The sequence below is a fragment of the Scyliorhinus torazame genome, chromosome 17 (assembly GCF_047496885.1).
Source record: "Scyliorhinus torazame isolate Kashiwa2021f chromosome 17, sScyTor2.1, whole genome shotgun sequence".
Lineage (NCBI taxonomy): Eukaryota > Metazoa > Chordata > Chondrichthyes > Carcharhiniformes > Scyliorhinidae > Scyliorhinus > Scyliorhinus torazame.
Genome location: NC_092723.1, coordinates 58069335 through 58087835, shown reverse-complemented (window position 1 = coordinate 58087835; position 18501 = coordinate 58069335). Strand labels below are relative to the sequence as shown.

The 18501-nt window shown below is 47.4% G+C and overlaps 1 protein-coding gene across 3 annotated transcripts in view; it reads left to right on the top strand.

Moving 5' to 3' along the window:
* Positions 1–3017: 3017 nt before the first annotated feature.
* LOC140393885 (tetraspanin-18B-like) overlaps positions 3018–18501 on the top strand; it is a 243541-nt gene continuing 228057 nt past the window's right edge. Inside the window, exons 1-7 of one of the 3 annotated variants that reach the window (XM_072480463.1) lie at positions 3018–3152; positions 4954–5054; positions 5409–5603; positions 13488–13562; positions 13653–13751; positions 14676–14849; positions 16470–16553. In XM_072480463.1, coding sequence (XP_072336564.1) covers positions 3137–3152; positions 4954–5054; positions 5409–5603; positions 13488–13562; positions 13653–13751; positions 14676–14849; positions 16470–16553 — 744 coding nt within the window. In that variant the 5' untranslated portion in view covers positions 3018–3136. The remainder of the gene's footprint in view (positions 3153–4953; positions 5055–5408; positions 5604–13487; positions 13563–13652; positions 13752–14675; positions 14850–16469; positions 16554–18501) is intronic. The other 2 variants (XM_072480465.1, XM_072480464.1) reach the window with 2 other exon arrangements.

The following is an 18501-nucleotide window of genomic DNA, read 5'->3' as shown; positions in this document are numbered from 1 at the left end:
ACATGTGCAGTGGTACCGGCGCCAACGCGCACATGTGCAGAGGCACCGGCGCCAATGCGCGGTGGCCTCCTTCAATGCGCCGGCCCCGACGCAACATGGTGTAGGAGTACAGGGGCCGGCGTGTAGGAAAAGAGGCTGGGGGACAGGCCCGGGGTCGGAGTCGCCCTCCCCCAACCCCCCCCCCACCCCCCACCCCCCCCCACAGGCCGCCACCTGACCCTTGCATGCAGAGTTCCCGCCGGCTGCGAGCAGGTATGGACGGCGCCGGCGGGACTCGTTTTTTTCTTCACGGCTGCTCTGCCCATCCGGGCCGGAGAATCGGCTGGCCGGCCGTGTAGAGCGGCCCACGACCGGCACCGCACCAAACACGCCGGCGCCAATGGCGCCGATTCTCCGCTCTGCGGAGAATGGTGTGCCGGCATCGGGGCGGCGTGGCCCGGTCGCGGGAATTCTCCGGCCCGGCCCAGGGCTGGGAGAATCCCGCCCATTGTGTGTGAGTGAGAGAATTGTGAATAAAATTGTGTTAAACCATGCAGCTGTTTTGTCCTTTGTTCATCTCGCAAATAAGGGCAGCTGGGTAAAACATTTGATTAATACACTGGTTAAAGTATCTGAGATTTTACAGATACAACACGTGTGCTGTCCAGTTTCTCCTGGCAGAGTTGAGAGATGCTCACAGTGTCCTGTCTCCAATTGCAATATATGCAGTGAAACCTAAAACTATCTTTATCTCCTCTCATTAACCAGGATTGGATCGCTTTTTATGAGGGTTGTTGTGCCTTAAAGGTATGCATAATTCTTTTTACAATTTATGTATCAATTTTAAAAAATCAGTCATTGCTTGTTTACCATCATAATCTTTAGTGTAGTTTCCCAATCTGCTTTAGTCAACTAACTCCTCATTGCTTTGGTTAGATTGAAAATGCTAGTTTTGGACTTAACTAAATCGCTTTCAAACCCCATATAGAATTCTACTATATTATGGTCACTCTTCCCTAGAAGCCACCTTACAAAAAGGTTACTAATGAACCCTTCCCCATTGCACAAAATGGGGAAGCCTGTTCCCTAGTTTGTCAACATGCTAATCTAGAAAACGAACCTGTATACACGCTTGCATGGCAACCAGTCGAGGTAACAAGGGCCCTTTCAGAACCAAGGTCTTCTGAAGTAATTTCACACAAAGGTGCAACAGTTAGATGTAACTGAGGACAAATCACGTCAATTTCAGCTCCTCAACCAGTCCTATTACATCTAGAACAAGGTCCCAAATACAACCAGAAATACCATCCAAGAATGACAACCCCAAAGGTCACTTTGAGCAATTAAAGAAACCTCAAGACAAGATTACCATCACAAAATCTGGGTGTGCCAGCAGATTGCCTCTACACTTTAGAGGCTCATAGACACACCAATTCTATAACATATGCTTTGTAACTAAACATGAACATGTATTGCAAATGGTTCTATTTATTTGGAGGAGGGGGGGGAAATATCTTTAAAAGTAAGCGGGATGTTGTGATATGCCTTTACGGCATAGCCGCATGACATCACTAGAAGCAAAGCGTGTCATATGATCCAGTCTTAGATTCATCGCTTCAAGCTTTCTTTCCATGTATACCTGTTCACATGTGCCTAGTCTTAATTAATGATTCCATCTATTTACCCAATCCCTTCTGATTGACTTGGTGAATTTATATTATTATACAACATGACATAAACATTTTATAGTTACAATTTAGCCACACTAAGGATGAAAAATATTTACATTAAAGCCACTTTAAAAGCACTTTAGCCTTAGTGAATAAATAAGTTTTGATAATTTATAGTGGCATCAAACCTTTACTAAGATTAGCAGAGGGAAATTTATTATTACATTACCTAAGAATAATGTTTCGAATCAACAGGTAAATATTAAAAATTGCCCTTCAAAACTTGGTTTTATACCTAGAAGAGCATTGACAGTGGATAGCTGTTTGTAGTATATGTAAATGATTTGGAGGAAAATGTAACTGGTTTGATTAGTAAGTTTGCAGATGACACAAAGGTTGGTGGAATTGCGGATAGTGATAGGACTGTCAGAGGATACAGCAGGATATAGATTAGTTGGACACTTGGGCAGAGATATGTCAGATGGAGTTTATGTGAAGTCATGCATTTTGGAAAATCTATTACAGGTGGGAAATATACTGTAAATGGCAGAAACCTCAAGAGTATTGACAGGCAGAGGGATCTGGGTGTACAGGTTCACACAGGCCACTGAAAGTGACAAAGTCGGTGGAGAAGGTAGTCAAAAAGGCATACGGCATGCTTGCCTTCATCGGCCGGGGCATTGAGTATAGAAATTGGCAAGTCATGCTGCAGTTGCATAAGACCTCAGTTAGGCCACACTTGGAATACAGTGTTCAATCCTGGTCACCACACTACCAGAAGGATGTGGAGGCTTTGAAGAGGGTACAGAAGAGGTTTACCAGGATGTTGCCTAGTATGGAGGGCATTAGTTTAGAGGAGAAGTTGGATAATCTCAGTTTTTTCTTACTGGAACGACAGAGGTTGAGCGGTGACCTGATAGAAGTCTACAAAATTACGAGGGGCCTGGACAGCGTGGATAGTCAGGAGCTTTTTCCCAGGTTGGAAGAGTCAATTATTAGGGGACATCAGTTTAAGGTGCGAGGGGCAAAGTTTAGAGGAGATGTATGAGGGAAGTTTTTTACACATGGGTAGCAGGTGCCTGGAACTCGCTGCCGGAGGAGGTGATGGAAGCAGGTACAATAGTGACGCTTAAGGGACATCTTGACAAATGCATGAATAGGGTGGGAATAGAGTGATACCTCCCCGGAAATGTAGAAGGTTTTAGGTAAGATGGGCAGATGGTCGACGCAGGCTTGGAGGGCGGAAGGGCCTGTTCCTGTGCTGTTCTTTTCTTTCTTTTGTTTTTGTTGTATAGTGTTATGTTTTGAGGAGGCAGGGTGAACCAAACCGTGGCTTCCATGATTATCATCTGGCTCATTAGCTGAATAAATTTAGAGACAACCCAGTGGAATCTTGTGACACCGGATCACAAGTGACGACGTTCCAACATCACAGCATGTGTACAGGAAAATGGAGTTAATATCTGCTCCCTATAAGGACAGCACCAATGCCCCAGCAGCAACGTGAGTAATGGGCTGCTCACAGTGAGAAAGGCCATGCCTTCTGAGTATGAATTAACTGTGAATAATAATCTCAAGTGATATTTAGGGCTATAGCTCAAACGCTCAACGAATACAAATGTTCCAGGCTTCATTTATTCATTGTCTGCCCAAAGGAAGGCGGTTAAAACTTCCCCGGAACTAATTGGTGAGGCATCAGGCAAGGACAGAAAGAGCAGAAAAAATCCAGAAAACAACTTGACGAATGAGCTGGGAATTTTAAGTTGGCCTAATCTGGGCATCTGACGTTTGGTTTTCCCATGAACAGTTTTATTGGACGGGAGACGGATGGAGTGAGCTCACTGCCCGGCCTGTGGAAGTAGTTTGAGGCCTGATTCATTTTCACAGTTGGCTCTGACACTTCACTGGTGAACAACTCACACCATCTGGGTGGTGGGGGAAATCTGCTTTGACATCACCACAGAACCACAGAACTCAACCAGTACAGGCACAGTAGCACAGTGGTTAGCACTGATGCCTCACAGCGCCGGGAACCAGGGTTCAATTCTGGTCTTGTGTGGCGTTTGCACGTTCTCCCCATGTCTGCGTGGGTTTACTTCGGGTGCTTCGGTTCCCCCCCACAGTCCAAAGATGTGCAGTTTAGGTGGATTGGCCATGCTACATTGCCCCTTTGTGTAGGTGAGGTGGGGTTATGGGAATTGGGTGCGGGAATTGGGTACTTTTTCAGAGGATCATGCAGATTCGATCGGCTGAATGGCCTTGTTCTGCACTGTAGGAGTGCTATGAAAAAGAGAAAAGGGGTGGAGAGATGAGGAGAGTCTTGCATGGGTCAGGGAACAGTTTTTTGTGGGGTGGGGGGGGGGGGTAAGAAGAGCATTAATGCCTATAATTTTTCCTCTCGGTACTGTCTAAGGAGACAGCCTGCCTCTTGCGAAGTGCCTTTTCGCACATTATGACTGAGATTAGTAACTCACCTGTGGCAAATGACAGCAATACCCTTCCTTGCTGAAGGAAGCTGATTATTATTCAACAGTTGCTGTTCAGTTTATGTTCTGAGGTACTCCCCCTAAATCATCCTACCATGACAAACAATTTACCTTCCATATCAGTTTGGCGAGAAATCTGATGAGTGAAATTTTACGTTTTGTCATTTTATTTGTGCGACAATGAAATATTTGGGACCCATCTCGCCAGCCTGCTAGTGATCTATATTACTAATCACACCAACAGCGACTACAAATTTTATATTGCCACATCTCAGGAGTATGGAGCAAAATTGGAGGTTGACATTCCCAGTTTTAGAAAGTACTTTAGAACGGAAGAAATTTCCAGGATCACGGGGCTTTAAAGAAGATTTTTAATTCACTTATGGCTATCCTTGAGTGATGTTTCTTATGGGACTTTGCCACCAACCAACTGAACTGCAACATTATCAGCCCCATGTATAATCATTGGTGTGTCTGATTGCAAGGGGCTGATTTAGCACAGTGGGCTAAATAGCTGGCTTTTAAAGCAGACCCAAGCAGGCCAGCAGCGCGGGTTCAATTTCAGTATCAGCCTCCCCAGACAGGCGCCGGAATGTGGCTTTTCACATTTGAAGCCTACTTGTGACAATAAGCCATTTCATTTCATTTGAAACCCCTGAATTAAAGAAGGGCCTTAGCTCTACTATTTTTTGAACTGTTCAGAGTTGCATAGTCCATGTGTTATGGTGGTCATTCAAAGAAATTATTATCCCAAACAAAATTTGCGATTAAATTATTGCAAAGTGTAAACTGCAGCCTTCTTTCAATTGTCATTTCAGACCGAAAGCTGTATAAAACAATTGAAACGACTGGATTCCAAATGGAAAAATCTCGGACGTGTATCAAGTATCTCATGTTTCTGTCCAATACTTTAATTTTTGTAAGTAACTGGTTGGTTGCATTTATGAACAGATGAAAATGACTATTTGCACGAAACAGGCGCTCAGCTAGAAAACTCTCAGAATATTCATGAGATCGGTAATTACAAGAAATGATATTAAAATTGTGTCCATGGCAACAGGCAGTTATTCAATAACGTTAATCAAATACATACCACGTAATTTTATTAAAGTCTAGAATGTGGCTTAATTGTATTATGAGATAAAGGGTACTTTATCTTAAAAACAGTTATGAAATAATATCCAGGAGCTGAGGAGATTATTGCAGGATTCTGAATAATTTTAATGCAGGAGGCAGCAGCTCTCTGTAATAACCTTACTATGGTTTGTTACAGGCAGGGGGTACTTGTCTGCTGGGAGTTGGCATTTGGGTTACAACCAACCCCAATGGCTTCAAGAACATTGTGACTGCAAACCCGTTGATCTATACCGGGGCTTACATCATCCTGTCAGTCGGGGTAATTCTCTTCTTCCTGGGGTTCTTAGGTTGCTGGGGAGCCATTCGAGAGAGCAAACAACTACTTATGACTGTACGTACAGCAACTTGAAATCTTCATTCTTTCACATTATTTTTGATTGATGTTCAGAGGTGTGAGAATGATTAAAATTCGACCTGTATTTCCCCAAGATAAGTTACACAAATGCATATTATATCCCCATTAGGATAACATCAGCAGGTAAAACGCCTTTTTACCATCTGTTTTGAAGGTGCTGGATTTACAAGGTGTCATTCATCCTATCCCACGGACAGCTGGTCATGCATAATATTTGTACCTTGTGTGTGGTGGCAAGTGCTTGGCCTCTGGAGCATCGTAATCAATGGTGTCCTTGCCTGAGGTCTTTTGACCTTTCCACCAAGTGCCCACTGGGTGATGATGTGGCTGAGGTTCCCCCCTTCCTTCAGGAGCCAAATTGTTGAGATCATCTGGACTGCTACTGGCTTTGATTTTGAATCCCATCCTGAAGGCTTCATTACCTCAGAAAACCAACAAAATTAATGGAAGAACATTATTTTTTGAAACTTAATTTGGATTCGTAGCATAAGAATCAAAATTATGTCATGGATTGGCGTCAGCTCATTAGCCAATTGGACAAAATTATGTGAACAGACTAATGGTGATTTGTCCATCTCTGAAAGTCCTTTCTGATGGTCAGATAATTATGAAAGTGATGCTTTTAAACTTTCTATCTGTAAAATAGTGAACCGCATAAAATGTAGAGAGATTCCAAGGGTCCCCGAGTAAATATTATAAATAAACCCAATGATCCTTGTAAAATATTGACACATTCCATGGGACTCTCTATAAAGTTTTGACAAACTCTAAGGACCCCCATAAATATTCATAGACTCCAAGAGGCTCCCTATAAAATATTAACACATTCTCAGGGGTCGCTGTAAATATTGTCACATCTTCCAGAATTCTTGTTAAGATTTGACACAGTCCCAGGGAGTGGCTCAGTGGGTTGCACAAACTGAGTTATAAGGTTGCAGCTCCAGACAGTTGAGCACATAATCTAGGCAGACACTTCACTGCACTTTTGAAGCTGCCACCTTTTGGATGAGAGATTAAACCAAGGCTCCATTTGCCCTCTCAGTTTGATATAAAAGACACTATTTAACGGGTGGCACAGTGGTTAGTGTCATGATATTCAAACACACACATCATGATGGACACACTAACAGGCAAATCAGAGTACACAACACCACAACCAATCACAGACAAGAACACCAACCACATAAAAAGCACGAGCACGACACCTGGAGGTCAGTAGGTCTGGGGAGAAGGAAGCATGAAAGAGCTGTTGAAACACCACAAGCAGGGAGCCCCCCCACGTGCAGAGTGCAAAGACCAAGTTGTAAATAGCAAGTTTAAATAAACAAGTGTTGTACCATATGCAACTGTGTTGGCTCTTCTGTGTGTTAGAACACCCAACACCACATGGTACAGGAGTGGATCGATACCTGCCTACCAACCTGCCATTCTGGACATGGACCACACCGGCAAACCGCAGCCGATGCAAGTCACGGGGAACCTAGGCACCAACTGGAAGCTCTACAGGCAGCGATTTGACCTGTACATCCGTGCCACCGAAAAACAGAATGTCTCGGATGATTCGAAGATTGCAATGCTCCTCTTCTACGCAGGCCCCCACCCAAATGATGTCTTTAATTCACTGGTGTTCGAGGAAGGCGAAAACCAGGCCAAATATGACACGGTCATCCTCAAAATGGACCAGCACTTTTAAACTGAAGTAAACGAAACTTTCGAAAGATACATCTTTCAGCAACGCCTGCAAGGTAAGGAGGAGCTTTTTCAACCCTTTTTGACGCACCTCCGGATTCTAGCGCAGTCCTGCGGTTACGGCACCACCACAGAGTCCATGATCAGGGACCAGATTGTTTTTGGCGTTGCCTCCAGTGGCCTACGCCAGCAGCTTCTTAAAATAAAGAGCCTCACCTTAGCGTCTGCTGTGGAAGCCTGTGTCCTCCATGAAAATGCGACCTGCCGTTTTGCCCGATTTCAGGCGTCCGAGTTGGCACGGAGGGGGTCCCCAGCCGTCGAATCGGCAAGCCAGGCCGCCCACGACGTTGAACGCATCCAGGCCGTCGATTTCTTCCCGCCCCACGGCCCGGACGACAGCGGCCGCTTCCCGCGCTTTTCGCGGTCTCCCGCGCAGGTGCGCGCCAAGAATAACGGCCACAACGAGGGACGCACTGCGCAGGCGCGCCCACCGCAAGATCGCACTGCGCATGCGCAGTGGCGCAACGAACGCCGTGACGTCATGACGTGCAGCAAGTGTGGAGGTCTACACTTAAAAGGGCAATGTCCTGCAAAATACCAACAGTGCAACAGATGTGCCATGATAGGCCACTACGCAGCCCGCTGTCGTGCGGCTCAACCCATGGATCCGGCGCATCCTCGACAACCTCGCACACGAGTCAGGACCGTCCAGCCCACGCATCAAGACTTCCAGTTAAGTGATGCAGATGACCAGGATGACTTCAGAGTTGCCGTCATTGATGTCAACAAGGTCAATGCCATCAATCCAGACGATGAGTGGTGTGCCACCCTGACGGTCAACCGATCGCGCGTCGCCTTCCGTCTGGACACCGGCGCATCCGCCAACCTGATTGCTTACTCTGCAGTCCAGGCCATGAAGGTCAAACCACTCATCACACCATCCCGGCTTAAGATGGTTGACTATAACGGGAACGTTATCCCGTCCGTAGGATCTTGCCAGCTACAGGTGACTCACAAGAGGTACACGGCCACACTCCCCTTCGAAGTTGTGGGCTCATCAAAGGACTCGTTACTGGGCGCACAAGCGTGTAAGGTCCTTCACCTGGTACAGCGCATCATGTCTCTCTCTCCAGATGAGATATCCGACTTCCCGGATGCTGAGTTCCACGCGAATCTCCATTCCCTCCTCGCTCACAACCAGGAGGTTTTTGAAGGCATGGGGACATTGCCACACACGTACAAGATTCGACTCAGACCGGACGCCATCCCTGTCGTTCACGCACCTCGCAGGGTTCCTGCGCCTCTCAAAGACCGCCTCAAGGCACAACTGCAGATTCTTCAGGACCAAGGGGTCCTATCCAAGGTCACGGAGCCCACGCCATGGGTCAGCTCCATGGTCTGTGTAAAGAAGCCCTCTGGCGAGCTCCGTATATGTATAGATCCAAAAGATCTGAACAACAACATCATGCGGGAACACTATCCCATCCCAAAACGAGAAGACCTCACCAGCGAGATGGCGCGAGCCAACATATTCACTAAATTGGATGCGTCCAAAGGATTCTGGCAGATCCAACTGGACCCGGCCAGCCGAAGACTATGCACATTCAACACCCCTTTTGGCAGATTCTGCTACAACCGGATGCCATTCGGCATCATTTCGGCATCTGAAGTATTCCACCGCATTATGGAGCAGATGATGGAAGGCATCGAAGGGGTACGTGTATATGTGGACGATATCATCATTTGGTCCACCACTCCGCAGGAACACATGCATCGTCTTCGACGTGTCTTCACCCGCATACGGCAAAATGGCCTGCGTCTCAACCGTGCGAAGTGTGCTTTCGGCCAGACGGAGCTGAAATTCCTCGGGGACCACATCTCAAGGTCCGGGGTCCGTCCCGATGCAGACAAGGTTAGCGCCATCACAGCCATGCCACGACCGGCTGACAAGAAGGCTGTCTTAAGATTCCTGGGCATGGTCAACTTCCTTGGGAAGTTCATTCCCAACCTGGCTTCTCATACAACAAACATGCGCCATCTCGTAAAAAAATCGACGGAATTCAACTGGCACCAGTCGCATCAGCAGGAATGGGAGGAGCTCAAGCACAAACTGGTCACGGCACCAGTGCTGGCCTTCTTTGACGCGACTCGCCCTACAAAGATCTCAACAGACGCCAGCCAATCTGGTATTGGAGCGGTACTCCTGCAAAAAGACAGCACGTCATCATGGGCCCCGGTTGCGTATGCCTCACGAGCCATGACCCCTACCGAACAGCGCTACGCGCAAATCGAAAAAGAATGCCTGGGCTTGTTAACTGGACTGGACAAGTTCCACGACTATGTGTATGGCCTGCCACGATTCACGGTCGAAACTGACCACCGCCCCCTGGTCAACATCATTAACAAAGACCTGAACGACATGACTCCTCGCCTCCAGCGCATCTTACTCAAACTCAGGAGGTACGATTTTGAACTGATCTACACTCCGGGGAAGGAACTCATAGTGGCGGACACTCTTTCCCGAGCAGTGAGCACACCACCAGATGCGGAGGGGTTCGTGCGTCAAATTGAGGCACACGTGACTCTGACAGCAGCAAATATGCCAGCTGATGATCCTTGTCTGGCCCACATACGCGCAGAGACGGCGACTGACCCTCTGCTGCAGCGAGTGATGCGCCACATGACGGAAGGGTGGCTAAAAGGGCAGTGCCCCCAGTTTTACAATGTGCGAGATGATCTCACCAATATAGACGGGGTCCTTATGAAATCGCATAGGATCGTCATTCCACACAGTGTGCGCCAGATGATTCTTCGTCAACTACACGAAGGCCACTTGGGTGTCGAAAAATGCAGACGAAGGGCCCGGGCGGCGGTATATTGGCCGGGTATTAATGAAGACATAGCCAACATGGTGCTCAACTGCACAACCTGTCAGAGGTTTCAGCCGGCGCAACCTCCGGAAACACTTCTACCACACGAGATGGTGACGTCCCCCTGGGCGAAGGTGGGTGTTGACCTATTTCACGCGCTCGGCAGAGATTACATTGTTATTATAGACTACTTCTCAAACTACCCGGAAGTCATGCCTCTCCATGATCTGACGTCGTCCGCAGTCATTGGGGCCTGCAAGGAAACGTTTGCTCGCCATGGCATTCCAAGGACTGTCATGTCAGACAATGGACCTTGTTTTGCCAGCCGTGAATGGTCGTCCTTTGCCGCAGCATATGGTTTCACTCATGTGACATCCAGCCCTCTGCATCCACAATCGAACGGGAAGGCTGAAAAGGGTGTCCACATCGCAAAGCGGCTCCTGTGCAAGGCGGCTGATGCCGGATCGGACTTTAACCTTGCCTTGCTGGCCTATCGATCGGCCCCGTTATCCACGGGCCTCTCGCCAGCGCAGCTACTAATGGGTCGCTCCCTCAGGACGACGGTACCTTCCGTCCTGGCACCGACAACAGACCATGAGGCGGTTCTTCGGGACATGCAACTGCAGCGTGATCGCCAGAAAGGTCGGTACGACACACGAGCGACGGACCTGCCCCCCCTGTCCTCCGGAGACAAAGTACGCGTCCATCAACCGTATGGTGGCTGGTCAGCACCGGCCGAAGTCCTCCGACAAGTGGCTCCCCGCTCGTTCCTGGTTCGCATGCCGGATGGTTCCGTGCGTCGCCGCAATCGGCGCGCCCTTCGCCGACTTCCACGTTCACAGCCACACAACACGCCAGATCCTCAACAGGCTTCCGAGGATGACTTTGTGGAGCTGCCGCACATCACGCCCTTTCCATCGCCACCCATGGCCATGCCTGCACAGCAGCCGGTGGTTCTTGATCCACCCTTAAGGCGGTCAACCCGAATTCGTCGCAAACCCATTAGAATGGACTTATAATACAGTTCATATGTTTAATAAGTTGGACAATTTTACATGATAACCTGTTGTTGTTTATCGTTCCAGATGTCGTCTGACTGGACAACTGTTCAAAATTTTTTTTCTTCTTCTCTCGTTCGCATTTCTGTTATGTTATGGTACAACTGGATTCATGTGACGCACTCGACATCGCCCCATGTACATAGTTCCGTCATAGACACATGCTGCACACGACACACACACACTCTTAGATGCACTCACGTCACGATCATATTTATTACCACGTAGGCACATATCTTTGTAAAAAGGGGGGATGTCATGATATTCAAACACACACATCATGATGGACACACTAACAGGCAAATCAGAGTACACAACACCACAACCAATCACAGACAAGAACACCAACCACATAAAAAGCACGAGCACGACACCTGGAGGTCAGTAGGTCTGGGGAGAAGGAAGCATGAAAGAGCTGTTGAAACACCACAAGCAGGGAGCCCCCCCACGTGCAGAGTGCAAAGACCAAGTTGTAAATAGCAAGTTTAAATAAACAAGTGTTGTACCATATGCAACTGTGTTGGCTCTTCTGTGTGTTAGAACACCCAACACCACAGTTAGCACTGCTGCCTCACAGTGCCAAGGATGTGGGTTCAATTCTGACCTCGGGTGACTGTGTGTAGTTTGCATGCTCTCCCTGTGTTTGTGTGGGTTTTCTTCAGGTGCTCCAGTTTCCTTCCACAGTCCGAAGATCTGCAGGTTAGGTGGATTGGTCATGCTAAATTGCCCCTTCATGTCCAAAGGTTGGGTGGGGTTTCAGGGTTACAGGGATAGGGCAGGGGAGTCTAGGTAGGGTGCTTTTTCAGAGGGTCAGTGTAGACTTGATGGACCGAATGGCCTCCTTCTGCACTGTATGGATTCTACGATCTGTCCAATATTTTTCCCTCAGGCCAATATCACTAAAGCAGATTATTTGCCCATTATCTCATTGTTGTTTGCAAATAGACTGCTATGGCAACCTATATTTACATTAGTGATTACTCGCCAAAATACTTAATTGACTCTGAAGCATGTTATGTCCCCAAGTTATGAAAGGCGCTATTTAACACCATTTTATATGTTTATTTGTAAATAATAATAGGCCCACTGTAATCTATGGTTTAAAGAATTGTGCCACATTAGCATTACAGAATTCCATTAGACTTTTTGTAAGATTTTCCAGGCTAAAAGCATCTCCTCTCAAAGCTCCATCTAAAAATGAAGACTCGTTACAACTTTTCTTCTTAATTCATTCATTCCTGCTACCTCAAATATGTGCAGCGCCCAAACCTGCTTTTCCTTCCACCGACAACCCAACGGGCTTTTAAACAGAGTTTACCTACTCCTTCATATCACTTTTTTCATCTTCTACTCTTTTTTGGTGGCATTTCCAATGGCTCCCAACCCTTCATCCAGTGTCCATTACTATCCAAGGAATTTGACTAACTAGCAAACTTGAGTAATTTGAAAATATGCAGCTAATGCAGTTACATATTTGAGGACTTGTCCTGACAAAGCAGAAATGAGCTTGTCATTGAGTGTGGGTTGTGAGCATCCCCTGCTGGTGATTTCAGATCATCCCTATTATTATTGTTGCATCTCCCACACAGCAACGCATTCCATGCTTTACTGTAAGAATTTTATTTTAAAAATCAGGATCCCCCTCCTTGAGAGTTCTAAAACCCACCAAACTAAAGCAAATTGTACTTTTTTGAATAAAAAAATTAAACATGTGCTGCGCCTGTTACTTGATTAGGTTCACAGATTTGACTTTTAAGTCCTCCCGTTAATAAATTGGTAACTGTGACAAGGTAACTGTTAGTTTACGATTGAATTTCTCCAGTTTGCTCCAGACCTTTTCAGAATCACAGAGGCTGAAAATCGAAGGCCAGTTAGTTGCCTATGTGAAGGCATCATTTGGAAAAAAAACCAGAAATATTTAATTGTGCATCGATTCAACAGGCGGGATTTTCCGTCCACCGTCTCCCGCGCATTTTTGGCAGCGGAGGCATCTCGCCATTGGCCGCTGGCGGGATCATCCGTGGCGCTTTGCGTGGCTCGCTGGCGGGAAGGGCCGGAAAGTCCCACCCAATATCTCCTGTTTAAAGTGACAGATTTTACATTTCTGTTGTTAGCCAAATCATTATTGTACATCTTATGTGCATTTATGACCTTGCTCTAAATGGCAAATTCTTCCCCACACAGTGATTCAAGCAGGTAGTTTAAGGCAGGGGGATTAACTAAGTGTGTCCTGTTCCTTGCAGTTTTTGCTGTTGATTCTGATCATTTTCATCCTGGAGTTAGTTGCTGCTGTTCTTGCGCTGGTCTTCAGAAAGCAGGTAAGTACAATAAACAGAAAAAACTGTTACTTTTCGGCTATCTGTGAGTAACTACCCTGTGCTAATGTGAAAATTGTCATTTATATTCAGATAAGAAAGGATTATTTCTTAAAAGAATTGCAGATGAAGTACAAAGGAGACAATTCTACAGATACCTTTTCAAAAACCTGGAATGCCATTATGATGGACGTAAGTTTTAAAATAAATTCTCCCCTCCCACCACTCCAACCAGAAGCCCAGATGTACGGGTAGCACGGTGGCGCAGTGGGTAGCACGGTGGCGCAGTGGGTAGCACGGCTGCCTTACGGCATCACAGACCCGGATTCAATCCCAGGTTCGATCACGGCCCCAGGTCACTGTCCGTGTGGAGTTTGCACATTCTCCCTGTGTCTGCGTGCGTCTCACCCCCACAACCCAAAGATGTGCAGGGTAGGTGGATTGGCCGGGCTAAATTGCCCCGTAATTGGAAAAAAAAATGAATTGGGTACTCTCAATTTATAAAAAGAAAGAAGCCCAGATGTAAGCTGCCTATAGTTCCACGTGCATCAGCTACCAACTCATGCCTTACCCAACTGGGTATCAACATGGTGCTGGGTCGTGTGAAACATCACAAATGAGAATATCAATAGGCAGTTTGGCCATGTGATGCATCACAAGTCAGTTTGCTTCCCCCCTCGATTGATATCCACACTCATGCTCTTTAAGTGGGGTAACAGGACAGTGTACTGCAGCATTTTCTGTGTAGTAGTTCTGGTTTTAACATACTGACAACTAATCGTCTGGGATGAAATCTAGGTCATCTTGACCTGTTAACCAATCCATGTTGCGTAATACAGCCTTGGGTATATTATATGAAATGCCATTTAATAGTCTGTTTACACAGCAAAATCTGTTCCACTGGATTCAGTGTTACTATCCAATGACTCCCCACATGCTGTCCCTGCTACTGAAAGGTGAGGGTCAGGTGATGAGAGAAACAGACCATTAACTTCTGTGCTGCTGATGCACACACTAATTCCTCACTCCTGCTTGTTTCCCCTAGCCTTTAATAATCCTTTCATAATGAGGTAGAATTTTCATCAAAGGCGTAATGCTGGCGACTTGTCATTTCAGTTTTCCTGCTGTGGTGTAATTGGGCCTCGCGATTTTGGACAGAATTCCACTTTTCACAAACTTTTTCCCAATATACTACTACCTGAAGCCTGTTGTCAGAAGAACAGCATATCTCTTGTCTTCCTAGATAAGAACAGATGTTTACAAGGAGATGCTGACTACATAAACAACAAGGTAAATGGAAAATCTAAATGGTATATCTGTTGTAAAGGGGCAATGATTCTTATCAACTATTGGTTGGATAGTTATAATTCATGGGCTCAATTTTCCCACCACGTTACGTCCGGCACCGACCCCGTTGCGCTGGGAGCATCGCAGACGAGACCCAAAAAGGTCTTTGTGCACCATGCATGTGTCACTCGTGCTGCGGAGTCTGGGCATAATCCGAATCACGTCCTCGCAGCCTGTTGAGGTTGCATTCTGCAGCCCTAAAGTTGAGGGGGACCTCAGCGGCCCTATAGCAGGGTGTACTCACTTGGTTGGGGAGGGGAGGGTGATGTCCATGTCTGCCGAGGGTTGCATTGTCCGTGGATGAGGGGTGTGGGGGACCCTCAACCTCCCTTTGAGATTGGGGCAACCTTTCAAAATGGCACGCTGATCTCTGTGAGACCCGTCTGGCTGACGAGTTTAGTTCCCCACTGCAGGAAATAATTCTAATTATGGGCTTGACCGACGAGAAACTCCCCACGCCTCAAAAAACAGACTAAATGTGGGTGAATACCAGTTTGGATGTCATCTAAAAAGCCAACGGAAAACACCCCACCAAACCCTCCCCAAATGACACTTAGGGCTCGATTGAACCAAATGGGGACAAAGACTCATAGGGAGCGCGTTTAGCTGCATGTTTTCCGGCCCTCACAGTGCCGAGAAACACATGGCTATACAATGCAAGTCGCGCTGTATAAGGGGCTTGAATGGGGAATGCGTGGCCAGGCCGAACATACCCCCGTTTTGTACACTAGGGAACTCTGAGGCCCCTGAAGTGATCCCTGACCTCCCCATCCCAGTTCAAATGCACAACGCACTATGGGAGGGGGGAGGGTCCCTGCCCCCCCCAAACATCCACACAGGGCATCCTCAGCCCGATCATGCACGTGCAAACAATGCCACCTGGGCACTTTGGCAGTGCTATGCTGGCACCCAGGTGTCACTGCCAGGGTGCCCCCCCCACCCCACATATTGGTACCTCAGTAAGATTTCTTGACTTATCCCTTAATTCATGTGAACATGATCATATTTATGTTTTCTAATAATAAGGTAAGCATCGATTTATGGGTGTTACGGAACCAAAGTGGGGGTAAGGAATTGATATACAGATCAGGCTTACATATTATTCTTTCACTGGAAGAAGCTGTATTTATTGCCCATCTCTAATTGCCCTTGAGAAGGTGGTGGTGAGCCTCCTTCTTGAACTGCTGCTGCCCATGCAAGTGTGATCTAATTGAATTGTGCAAGGGGCTGAATGGCCCTTTTCTGTTCCTATAGTTCTTCCAATGAGACCCCAAGTTGAATCTCATAGAGGGAATTCGGCCCTTCCTGCATGTGTCGACCAGTTGGAAGAGATATCCAACGAAACCCACTCTTCTGCTTTTCTTCCATTATTCTGAATGTGCTTCATTCCAAGCGAATATTGTCTTTTTGAAAGTTATTATTGAATCCGCTTCAGCTGCACTTGCATTCCAAATGATCAAACTCCGCAAGTAGGGAAAGCGCATGTCGTATTCAAGACTTTCACCTCATTTTAGGCTATTGAGTCTTTTTAGGTGAGGCATTCATTATTGTTTATTGTTTCAGGGATGTTTCTCAATGATTGCGGAGAATTTTCGGAATTATGTCCATCTGATCGGAGCATTCAGTATAATAGTCCTTTTAATTGAGGTAAGGTCACTTTTACGCAAATTGAAGCTTTTGAGAAGCTGCCTAAAATAAAAGGAAAGGGGAAGATTTGCTCTCTTTATTGCTTACAGTGAAACTGTAAACTGACTTTTTACAGATCGGTATCCTCCTCCCCCTCCAGATACTGTGCCATACGAGGGCATGGGCAACCATGTACTTCCGTTAGATTGGCCACCCTCTGATTATTCCCACCCTCTAAAGAGCACCGTACCAAGGCCCATTCCCCCATCCCTATCTCCATTACCCATAACCCCACCTAATCTGCACATCTTTGGACACGAAGGGGCAATTTATCACGGCCAATCCACCTAACCTGCATTTCATTGGATTTAATGACAATAATTTTGCGGTGGGGAGGGGAAGGAAATTATTGGAGAGTAATTTCTGCTCTTAGCACTTTCCTCTCACTTTTGTCTGAACAAATATGAGACTAGACTTTATGACCCCCCCACTGCGAATATTTTCAGTGAAGCCGGTGTCTAGCCTATCGCTTCCCACCCACCCCTGAGCTCACATGGTAGGTAGGCAGGCTCTAAAATTTGCAATCTCCAAACCATGTTTATAAAGATAATTAGGGGTTGATTCAGCTTGTTAATAAGCCAGTTGACCCTGATAATACACTCCCCACACCATAGTACAATTGGCGTGAGCAGCTGGGCGGGAGTGTGCAGGTCGTTTTTTTAAAGAAGATTTTAAAAGAGTGGGAGACAAGGGTGAGGGGGTGGCCTTTTCACATCAGGGACACCACTGCCCTATCCGCTGCTGAGATACTCTGCCCCCCCCCCCACTTCCTATTTGTTTGCACTCCAAAGCTGACCCACCCCTTGTCATGGAATCATGGAATTCCTACAGTGCAGAGGAGGTGATTTGGCCCATCGAGTCTGCACTTACCCTCTGAAAGAACACCCTACCTATGCCCACTCCCCCACCCTATCCTTGCAAACCCGTAAGCTAACCTACACATCCATCTCTCTAAGGTAGCCAAACCCTCCCTGCCCAATGCCCTGGCCTTATCTCACTCTGGATCTATTGGGACTTTATCTTGAGACGGATGGACTGCCCTGGTAGCACCCATGATTGTGCTGCTGGGACTGGTGGATCTGCTGGCCAATCCCAGTGGGGGGTGCAAGTCCCAATGTAAGCAAATTCAGCCTGCCTACAATACTTTATGGCTGTGAGGTGGGCTTGCATGGAATGAGACAGCTTCCAGCTGACTTTCCTTCCTATTGTGTTATTATGAAGATATGTTGGACATGATTTAATCACTGCGCTGTGCCCGGTGTGGATCGGGGCACGCCGGGTGAATAGCGAGGAAGACCAAAATCAAGACTCACGTCCGGCGCAAACTATTTTGTAGCTAACCCGGCCTCCTCCCGATGGCGAGTTCCAGATCTCACCCAAAGATGCGAGAATATTATTAATGATAATTTGCAGCAGCCTCACGGGAATTGTAAATATAGAGGCCGGGATTCTCCCTTCCAGGGACTAAGTCCCCACGCCAGCGGGAAAACCAGCGCCAACAGCTCCGGCTTCAACGTGCCCCCGACATGAGGAATTCTCACCTCTCTCAGGGGCTAGGTGGACGCCGGAGGAGTCGGCACCGGTCCAGCTGGCGGCGAAGGGGCGCATGACCGGCCGGCGTATTTTGGTGCATGCGCGGGTGTTTTCTTTTCCGTGCCGGCCATGGCGGAGCCCTACAGGGCCAGCGCGGAAGGAAGAAGTGCCACCACGGAACAAGCCTGCCCGCAGATCGATGGGTCCCAATCGCGGGCGAGGACACCGTGAGGACCCCTCCCCGGGGTTGGATCCCCCCGTGGCCCCCCCCCCCCCCCCCCCCCCCCGGAGGACCGCCCCCGCCGACTTACCTGCCAGGTCCTCCCGTGTGGGACCATACGTAACCCACGCCGGCGGGACTTGCCAAAAATGGACG